We start from the raw sequence: 11025 nt of genomic DNA, 5'->3' as shown, positions 1-11025 counted from the left end.
TGTTTCAAATGTATCCTTATCAGAGCACAAGAAGTTGCGCCTGCAGAGCGCAGGTAGTCGATGCGGAGGAAGAATTGAAGTGTGGTACAACGGGACCTGGGGAACAGTGTGCTCCACGGATCTTGATGCCAAATCTGGGGAAGTGATTTGCAAACAAATGAAATGTGGACCATTAAAATATATTTATCCTGGCTCATATAAATTTGGAAAGGGACTTGGACCTATATGGTTGGATAAGATTAAATGTACTGCACACGAATCGACCCTTTGGCAGTGTGAGTCACAACCGTGGGGAAAACACCAGTGTGACCATTCGGATGACGGAGGAGTTGTATGTGAGGGTAAATAAGAGAGTCTTATATCTATTTACGTTTTACATATTTTTGTATAAAATCGTCAAAATATTTATTTTGCCAACAGAAACCAACATGACGGAAGGATTCACTGAAAAAGCCTGCTTGCAAGAAAACACATTCTCTTCTTTCCCTTCAGAAGGTAACGAATTCAAAACGCCTCTGCTGAAATCAGAAAGCCTTGTATAAACGTCGCTATTAGAAAAATTAATTTCGTTCCTTTTGTCCTCTACGAAATTGTGTCCGCATTGACTAAAATCCTGGTTTCCCGTGACTCTGTTGAGCACTGCCAAATGGGAGTGTCTAGTGAAAAATTCCATGCCCAGACAGAAGATAGAGGGAGTTAATTGGAAATAATTGGGAGAATTTGTTATCTGGCAAGATTATAAATGATATGCGGGAATTGCCTTATGACCAGCTGGACGGACTTGGGAATCGCTATTACCTGGGAAGGAGGGAAGTGAACGATGGAAGTAATGGGGTTATTCAAAGGCGAAAGATATTGCTGGTTTGATCAAAATAAATGAAGCAAATATATGTAAACCGAGGCATACATAAATGCAGTCGGGCTTCTGGGCAATATAGAGAGATGAATAAAGGCTGTGATCAATAGATAAAGATATCTATTTGGTTGGAAATGTGAGAAAAGGAAACTTCAAGGCATACTGTGTTACATTACCAAACTAACATAAGTGGTTAACCAGAGAGAACATAGGACGACGTATGTTCAAAGCCCATAATTTATGGTTGGATTGAAAGATATGCATGAGCTATATTCGACTATTTTCTTCGCCGGCATGAACTAAAGACAGAAAAACGGTGGCTGATAGTGTCTTCATCGTGTGGTTGAGCATTTCGTGATGAGGTATGAATTGAAGAGGAAGGTCTGTGACTTGCCTTCATTAATCGGACACTGATGGTAAGAATAAGATATGTTGCGTGTTCATTCAGCAAGGAATTGACTGCAAAAAGTGTTTGTGGATATGTAAGGCAATGGTTTCACATTATTTATATTGCCATTCGTTGCATTTCAAGAAGCATGTGGGGGCTATTCTGCGGACCTAAAATTAGTCCTAATAGATGCATAACATTAGGTGAGACAGGTCAGGTAGAGAGTCTGAATCATTGTAAAAAAAAATACCAAATATTAACGGACGTATTTAAGGTGACAGACGACGGCTTAAATGATGTGTTAGAGGAAAACCTTTATTCGTAAATTGAGCATGATGTTGCTTGGAACGGGCTTTGAGGAGTGACATAGAAATATTTACAATTACCGTCTTTGATAGGCTTTCCGCTGGAGTAGGCAAGTGTAAATATTTGACCGATATCGATTATATGAGGCGGAAGAGAGGTGGCATAATTTGCATAGTGTTGGATTAAGAAATGGTGTGCCGAGGTGCCTGCCCTTGCGTTCTATAATTAGTTCTATTTTCCCTCTGACGAACTTCAGATTCCCAGGTTAAGTATTAAATACATTTTCATTTTATTCTTTCATACCTAGATGTTCCATTGCAACTTGTTGGCGGCAGTCACAACTGCTCCGGAAAGCTTGAGATACGGTTTAATAACAGTTGGGGCACGGTGTGTGACGACTCTTGGGATCTGGCCGATGCCAATGTAGTCTGCAGACAGCTAGGGTGTGGCCTTGCTCTCTGGCCTCCAGAAGATGTTAAAATGACCCAGGTGGCCGCTGCTGTCTGGCTTGATGAAGTAAAATGCACCGGAAGTGAATCGTTTCTGTCCAGCTGTCGTTCCTCATCATTTGGTCAACACGACTGTGATCACAAAGAAGATGTCATCGTTCTTTGTTCTGGTATGCTTTGGGCTTTGTCTGACATTTCAATTTCTCTCCAACTGATTTGTAAATTTCGTAATTAGAAACATCAAATATAAACACCAACAGAGATGCGTTTGTTGAAACTTCTTTTCAATCTGTACACAGGTTCCAGAGTGACTCCTGCTGAACGCAACAATTCAGGTATGGATTTTGACGCTTAAATATCGCATTTATGCTGCAGATATCAAGAATTGATTATTCGTATTTCCTAACTGCTAAGTTCACAATAGATGATTTGGAAACTGCATGGGACCTTGATTGTCTCGCCAATAATTTTAAGCAGGAATATGCAGAATTCTTAAAAACTTGAACTCCACTCCCGTTCAAACATTTTTTGTGACTCAACTTGTAGCACATTCGATACTCTTGAGAAAGTTTTGATTTTTGCAGATAGTAAAAATTAAAGTTAAAAGGAAATTTGTTATCAGATATCCATATATCGTCATATACTGCCTTGAGATTCATTTTCTTACGGCATTCAGTGTACATACATAGAGACATAACAGAAATTCTAAAGAAATTCTCAAAAACAAGCGCGGAAAAATAACAAACACCAAAAGGCAACGAAGTAGGCAAATGGAAAACCAGCAAAAATGTCAACAAATGGATCAGTAAAAATTAATACTGAGAACAAGAGTTGTGTAACCCTTGAAAGAAAATATAGATTGTGGAATCTGTTCACCACTAGAATAATTGAAGTTACGCACCCTAGCAGGATCATGGCTGTTGATAGATAATAACTATTCCTGAGCCCAGTTGTGTGAACCCAAGGCTCCGGTACATTCTTCCTGATGACATCAGCGCTAAGAGTGCATGGCCTGATGAGTATTTAGTCATCCTGCGACAGCGCAGCATGTAATGTGTGCTCAACGGCAGTATAGTTGAATAATATTTTGGACCCGAAATAATATTCAAGATTTGGTGACGATCTGCAAGAGTGCAAATGCTCAGTCTTATTTTTGAACCCTTAATGCATGCGTTGAGGAAGAAGTATCAAGGCTATGAGGTCCTATTTCCTCTGTTTTGCTCTGACTTCACAAAGACCAACATCGCATGTGGACCTGGCCTATAAATGCATATTTGGAATGAAATCAATTGCACTACTGCTAGTTACATACAGACTGCCAGCAGTAATAATCAGCAGATTACCAACATTTTCTGGATCCATTGCGTGTCGTATGGGTTGACTTCATCGAGATAGCTCACTCCACTCCCACAGCATTCTCTCCTCAGCACTCCCACAATGTCCTACCTCACTCCCCTTCCACAGTTCCCTCCTAACCCCTGTGGCCCTCCCTCTTCGCCACAGCTGAGGGGAATGTGGTAGGTGATGGAAGAAAGGAGAGTAACGGAGGTCCAAGAGTGACACTATCTTTAAAATTATTATTTAAATTATTAGCTAATTATTAGCTAAATCTCTGTTTGCTGATTAGAGGCGGATAAGAGAAAAAAAACCATAGATAAGTACGTTGAAATAATTTCTTCCTGGAATTGTTTTCATAAAATTAAACTCACTTCCCTTCTTGCTGTTCCAATCCAGCAATGTGAGGGAAAATAGAATTTGAACACGACGTTGCTTCGGATGTTTATCCTGATTTGATACCAGGTGGCTGGAGAGAACGTTTATTGCTCTGGGAAATACTTCTGACATATCCGGCTTTATTGTGAAATAGTCCTTTTGTTTCCGCTCCGCTCTTTCTCTCATGAAATGTATAGGGATATAACTTTCAAAAATCGTGATAACTGAATATATGATTAAATTCATTAAACATCGCTCAAAATTTCGATGCATTGGATCTATAGTGTTTGTTTTCTGTTTATTGAAATAGATGTTTTTACGTTTCGTTTAAAGCTTTTGGAAACTGGACCCCATCCATCATGGTTACTGTCTGCATAATTCTTGGATTTATATTCATCATTGAGTTTTTAATACTGTTCACGATAACGTGGAGACGATCAGCAATCAGTGGTGAGGGGCAATCTTTATATCGACCTTTTATTGTGACGCTTTCAGTTTGTTGAGGTCTTCCCAAAAAATATTTTTGTGCAGAAAAGACTAAATTAAATATGTTTTCACCGCTTTAGTTCGAAATTAATTTGACTTCTGTGAGACATTTATAATGGTGGCTTTCACTGTCCCTTACTGTTCGTGGATTAATGATAACTTTTCATTATGCAGTAATGGAAATTGAAGGTTAAATCTGATTTGGTAAGTGGCTGCTTCACTGTTTATTTCACTGTAATACATCCATGCGTTGAACATCTGGACGTATAAGTTTTAAAAATCTGCTGTGTATTCTCGAATATTCTGATTCGGTTCTCCCAATCGAAGTAAGAGAATGCATTTTCCCCATTCCTTTTCTTCTTATGATTTTATCATTGAATATTCGCGATGCTTTAAAATTTCTTTGACACAGCCAAACTTTCTCTGTTAGGTGCTGGAGTGACGTGTGAATTTCCATCCTGTCTTCATCCGCTGCCATACTGATGGCATCTACATCTATCTAATAATAATATTAAACTCGTCTTCGATTCAAATGTGATGTGTATTCATTATGAAACAAAGATCGGAAATATACTCGTTCTTCTGTACCTTTCCCTTCGTCCTTCTGATGTCAAATTTATTCGGTTGATTGGCCAGGGATATGATGCACACATCAGTCCGTTTCAACGATCACGTTCCCTGACTCTTCAAATTGACTAAGATCATTTTAATTTATTTTAATTTAATCATAATATTCGTGTACAAATTCGTTGATGCCGATGTTCATCTCAACTCCCTCTTCATTAGGTACACTAATGAGTGGCCAAGGATTACCTATTGATTTCTACCAAGCAATTTATGAGGAAATTGAGAATATTCCACCATTCAAGAATTTTTCTGAGATGCAAGATTCAGGTCTGTATTATGACACAAAATCCGCGATGTACAAATTGATACCGTCTCAATTCATCCAATATTGTTATCAAAATCAAGGAACAACAAAAACTCACGGCTCTGTAGGTACTTCAGAAATGAAATTGTAACAAAAATAATAATGGGGTATCATACAATAAAAACAAGAGATTCTGCGGATGCTGAAAATCTTGGCAAAGCACACAGTATTCTAATGGAACTCAGCAGATCAAGGTGCACCTATGGTAGAGAATGAACGGTCAACATTTAGAACCAAAACATTTTATTGGCTCTGTGAAGGAGTTACAGAAGCCAAAATAAGGAGCTGGAGCATGGGAAAGGAGGGTAGGTTGGTTGGTGATAGGCGAGATCGGATGAGAGGCAAGGAACCCTTATAGAACGTGGGAAATTAAGTCAGAAGCTTCGAGGGCATAAAGACGTGTGGTAAATAGACGATGAAAATGCATATCTATTGTTCCGTAGCACAATAGATATGAATTGTGAGGGATGCTGTGAACCAGGTTTCAGCTATCTCAGTCTGGAGTCTGGAGTGGTATGATATCACTCACGATCATTGTACGGAACCTCAATTAATAATACAAATCTGAAGCATACATTGCCAGCATCTGCTGATATAATCCTCAGAGTATTAGAGGCATTTCCTTTCCTCTTTCCTGAAACAACTAGGATTTTTTCCAGCAATTTCGAAGAGCCTTCTTTCTAAACTTTTCTCTGTTCGGCAATAGAATGTAGAACAGAGAACACTGAACATGGAGCAAAATGGCACAGTACGGTTCATTACGCTCACGATGTTGGGATCAATTTTGCTCTCCCATCCTACACATTCTTTAGTTGCTTTCACATAAAGCAATTGACCACACGTGGCCACATAAAAAGTTTTCTAAATGGCCCTAATATATCTATCTCCAATACCAACCTCGAAAGGGCGTTCCCCGCTTTCACCCCTAGCAAAATTACCACTGACAACACTGCATTATTTCTTCGAATCAGATTAAAGGTAGCTCCCTCATATCAGCCATTTCCGATCTTGGAAAAGGCTCTGAGGAGGAGCACTCTATACCGAACAATCTGTAATTAAAAATTGCGCCCCCTACTTCGGGCATCATTCTGTTAAATCTCTTCTACACCGTCTCTGAGGATTCATGCCGTTCTAAAAATGAGCTGACCAGAAGTGAATGTGATATTCTAAGCGTGATTTAATCAGGTAAATTATTTCACAGACTATCCTCCCGAATAATTTACCCACCACGAACTATGGCTCACTCTTCCAAACTTTCCAGGGTCATGCCTACTCACATTCTAGTACGAAGACATTAACTAGAAACGTGAACTCATTCTCCCTCTGAACATGTTCTGCTAACTGGATGACGACTTCAGTCACTTTAGCTCATTTTACTTCTACTTAGTATATCGACTGAACTGTAACCGAACATTAACTGTCCCCACTTAAAGAAAAGCCGTGATAAGTACCCTTTCATCGTATTACTTTATCAGTCTATCTATCTTTCATTCTATATATTGTTCTCATTCACCTGCTGCAGGATTGCCGTAGTTATCTTCATTCGTCAATGATAGCGTTTCCAAAAGCAATACGCACACGAGTTCGCAATAAAATCGATTCCATGTGCACATTTAGATTATTTTATTATCAATTCAAGGCGGAACACACATCTTCCTTTTACCTTCCATTGAAGAGTATTCAAGGATTATGCCATGTATGGTAATGATGATACTGTCATTGATGTAATGATCGAATGATGTGTTCATTACAAAAACAATAAAAATACCAAGTAAATATCTTGAATATCTATTTCTTTGAATTTTAGTTACTGGATCCAGTCATTCCATTAATGAAGTCGAATGTCACACCGACGACGATCTATATATTACATGTCATGCTCCACAAGACCCTGAAGGTTTGTTTTACAATATTCACGGTCGGTACACTTATTTTCATTTTGCTGTACTTTAGTTCAATCTGTCTGTGATCATAAACCGGCAAAGAAAATTGTCGTAACTTGTGCGTATTGATGTGATTGAACAATCTCGTGGTTTTGTGAGGATCTTGCGTTACAAGAAGCGTGTTATTAAAGCCTGTAGTCAATTTAATACATGACTGATTCCCCTCTTTTAAATCACTTTGAATTATAGTCCTTTAAATATGAAATAAATGAGCAAGTTTGGAGTATGACAAAATAGGTCATCATCCCAAGTAATTTGTTGCACAGCGGCAATCGGCAGAAATAATGTTTTCTATGTAATCGCTACCTGATCTGGTTCCTGACGATCGCAATGATGCTGTGGGTGCCATAATTTATTCCTTAGACTGTGTGAATCTGACGGACAGTGGTTGTCCTGATATTCTGCAACCCTCTATTGCCGATATTGTTCAGAACAAACAAGACGAGTTCTTTCTTTTCTTCTAGCCTATCCACAGTAACCAGACATACATATTCATTGATTGCCTTGTATTTACTGATGTATTTTTGTGTCTGCTTAACACTCTGTTTCCACAAATATATCGTTTCCGTCAGAGGCTTACGAGAAGCTCTGTTTTGATGCGTGCAAAACATGACTTCCAAGTTTAAAGCGAACTATGTGAATTTTCACACTGCACATGTTCTTTTAATATACTACTTTTAAAAGTTGAAGTGGACTGGTTATGCAAACCAGAAATATTGCAGACTGCCTGTTGCCAACATTGGCCATTTCAAAGAAATTATTTGTTTTCACTCCACATTGAACATTCTCCCAATGTGCTCTTCGTTAAACATTACTTTGTTTGGTGAACACGAGGAAATCTGCTGATGCTGGAAATTCAAGCAACACACACTAAATGCTGGTGGAACGTAGCAGGCCAGGCAGCATCTATAGGGAGAAGCACTGTCAACGTTTCGGGCCGAGACACTTCGTCAGGACTAACTGAAAGGAAAGGCAGTAAGAGACATGAAAGTAGGAGGGGGGAGGGTAAAATGGGAAATGATAGGAGCAGACCGGAGGGGGTGGGGTGAAGCTGAGAGCTGGAAAGGTGATTGGCAAAAGGTATACAGAGCTGGAGAAGGGAAAGGATCATGGGACGGGAGGCCTCGGGAGCAAGAAATGGGTCGGGGAGCACCAGAGGGACATGGAGAACAGGCAGAGTGATGGGCAGAAAGAGCGGAAAAAAAGGGGGCAACGAAAAACTAAATATATCAGTGATGGGGTACGAAGGGGAGGAGGGGCATTAACGGAAGTTGGAAAAGTCAATGTTCACACCATTAGTTTGGAGAGTGGCTTCATCTTGACCGTAAAGGAGGCCATGGATAGATATATCAGATATCAGATAGACAAATCCCAATCTGATATGTCAATCCATGGCCTCCTCTACTGTCAAGATGAAGCCACTCTCAGGTTGGAGGAACAACACCTTATATAACTCTGGGTAGCCTCCAACCTGATGGCATGAACATTGACTTCTCTAACTTCAGTTAATACCCGTCCTCCCCATCGTACCCCATCCCTGATATATTTAGATCCCCCCCCCGCTTTTTTTCTCTTTTTGCCCAATATTCTGTCTGTTCTCTATCTCCCTCTGGTGCACCCCTCCCCCTTTCTTTCTCCCTAGGCCTCCCGTCCCATGATCCTTTCCCTTCTCCAGCTCAGTATACCTTTTGCCAATCACCTTTCCGGCTCTCAGCTTCACCCCACCCCCTCCGGTCTTCTCCTATCATTTCGCATTTCCCCTCCCCCTCCTACTTTCGAATCTCTTACTATCATTCCTTTTAGTTAGTCCTGGCGAAGGGTCTTGGCCCGAAACGTTGACAGTGCTTCTCCCTATAGATGCTGCCTGGCCTGCAGCGTTCCACCAGCAGTTTGTGTGTGTTGTTTGGTGAAACTGTGATTTTTTTGCTCAGTTTGACGCCAGTCATTTTCTCTCGAACAGAGCCCCAGTCCTAGATTCGCTTGCATCTGGCTTTCCCTGTTTTCTCTTCGATTGACAGCAACGATGAAATGAACGACAACAGTTCAGGATTTCCAAGTCACTTGCAGCTTGAATCGTCGACGGTTTATTCACATCCTTCACATCAGGCCGATGAAGACCGAAAAACAAACTGTGCCCTCTTTTGCTTGCACTTTCTATATGTTATTGTCTGTGAAGTACGCTGTTGTAGAATTGTTCAATATAGGCACAATAAAGTGTGCCGTAATCAAATATTAGCTAAGGGCTATGGAACTACTATAATAAATGTGGGAAGAATTCCATATGATGGTTTTGAATTAAATTGCACATTTCTATTGAGGTAGCATACTTTGGTGATGCTTGTAATCCATTTTAAAGTTAATGTCACTGTCAGTGCGATTACATTGCACACTTAAAATCTAGCTACTTAAATATATGCACGAAATCAATATTCCTATCGGTATTGGCATTTAATTGCAATCCCTTTTATACAACAAGAAATGACTTTGATTTATTTGGCAGCCAAATTTATAAACAAGTGCACAACTTATTTTACTATTGGCAGTATTGATTTTACATCAAATAAAATGTATTACACTGACAGCATGTCCTTTTCTCCAATCCAGAATGATGAATATGCAGATTTTCAGATTGTTATTTTCTATTGCTCTATTGCCAGTAACGGACGTATTGATGAAAACATGGAACCTCGGAAAACTACGGCACATTATATGGTCTTTGGCACAGAGTCTATTGCCCATCATATAAACTGCTCTGGAAACTGCCGAGAATTTATCTACCGCAAGGCTCTCTATTTTCCGGGCTTCATCTATTTATCTCTCTTAAAGAAACCTATTTGATCAGCATCTCCCACCTTTGCTGGCAGTGCTTTCTACTCACCCGCCACTCTGTGTGTAAAATATACAGCTGAAATTTCCTGTCTACCTTCTTCTAAGCACCTTAAAACTATGCCAACTCATGGCAGCCATTTCAGCTCTGGGTGAGAAAAAGCCTCTGGCTATCGACACGATCAATTCCTCTCACCATCTTTTACACCTCCATCAGTTCACCTCTCCTCCTCCCTCGCTTCAAGGAGAAAAAGCCAAGTTAATTCAACCTGTTCTCATAAGGAATTCACTCCACAGCAGGCAACTTCCTTGTAAACTTCCTCTACACTCTCCCCACGGTATACACATCTTTCCTGCAGTGGGGTGATCAAAATTGAACACAGTACTCAAAGTGAGGTCTAACCATGGTCTTCCCTTGCTGTAACATTACCGTAAGGCTCTTGCATTCACTCAGTCCCACGGTTGATGAGGACCATCACTCTATGCGCCTTCTTAACAATACTGTCAGCATGCGCAGCAGCTTTGCCTGTCCTATGGGGACGGAGCCCAAGATCTCGTTGATCCGCAATGCTGCCAAGACTCTTATGATTAATAGTATGTTTTCTTCAAATTTGACCTACCGCCATGAACCGCTTCACACATCTGAGCTGAACTCCACCTTCCACTTCCCAGCCCAGTTCTGCATCCTATCAATGCCCTGCTGTAACCTCTGACAAACCTCCAGACCATCCACAACAACACCAACTTGTGTATCCTCAGAAAACTTGCTAACCCCCAATTCCCCCTTCAGCTTGCTCATCCAGGTCATTTACAATAATTACAAAGAGGAGAGGTTCCTGAACAGATCACTGCAGAACACTTCTGGTCACCGCCCTCCATGCAGAATATGAACCATGGACAATAGTCCCTTCCCTTTTTTGGCAAGCTAATTCTAGATCCACAAAGCAATGTCTCCTTGATCATATGCCTCATTACTTTCTGAATGAGCCTCGCTTGGGGGACCATAGCAAGTGCGTTACTGAAATCGTTATAATCCTTAGAGTATCCACTGCTCTACCTTTATCAATCTGCTTTGTTACATCCTCAAAATAATTCATTCAGTTTCATTAGGCACCTGCCCTTGAAAA

At 40.3% G+C, this 11025-nt stretch overlaps 1 protein-coding gene across 1 annotated transcript; it reads left to right on the top strand.

The window, feature by feature from the left end:
* Window positions 1-248: 248 nt before the first annotated feature.
* LOC140722963 (scavenger receptor cysteine-rich domain-containing group B protein-like) lies at window positions 249-9104 on the top strand. Its single transcript, XM_073037583.1, has 6 exons — window positions 249-341; window positions 421-495; window positions 1858-2169; window positions 2299-2334; window positions 4046-4162; window positions 9091-9104. Exons 2-6 carry the CDS (start codon window positions 429-431, stop codon window positions 9102-9104), a joined length of 546 nt encoding a protein of 181 aa, XP_072893684.1. The 5' UTR covers window positions 249-341; window positions 421-428.
* The last annotated feature ends 1921 nt before the right edge of the window (window positions 9105-11025 follow it).

This window comes from Hemitrygon akajei, unplaced genomic scaffold (genome assembly GCF_048418815.1).
Source record: "Hemitrygon akajei unplaced genomic scaffold, sHemAka1.3 Scf000095, whole genome shotgun sequence".
NCBI classification, from domain to species: Eukaryota; Metazoa; Chordata; class Chondrichthyes; order Myliobatiformes; family Dasyatidae; genus Hemitrygon; species Hemitrygon akajei.
This window is presented reverse-complemented; position numbering and strand designations above follow the sequence as displayed.

Coding starts and splice junctions, on each gene's coding strand:
- LOC140722963 (XM_073037583.1), top strand. CDS start 429: ATGACGGAAGGATTCACTGAAAAAGCCTGCTTGCAAGAAAACACATTC. Junction 2,170..2,298: donor TGTCATCGTTCTTTGTTCTG/GTATGCTTTGGG, acceptor ATCTGTACACAG/GTTCCAGAGTGACTCCTGCT. Junction 2,335..4,045: donor TGCTGAACGCAACAATTCAG/GTATGGATTTTG, acceptor TTTCGTTTAAAG/CTTTTGGAAACTGGACCCCA.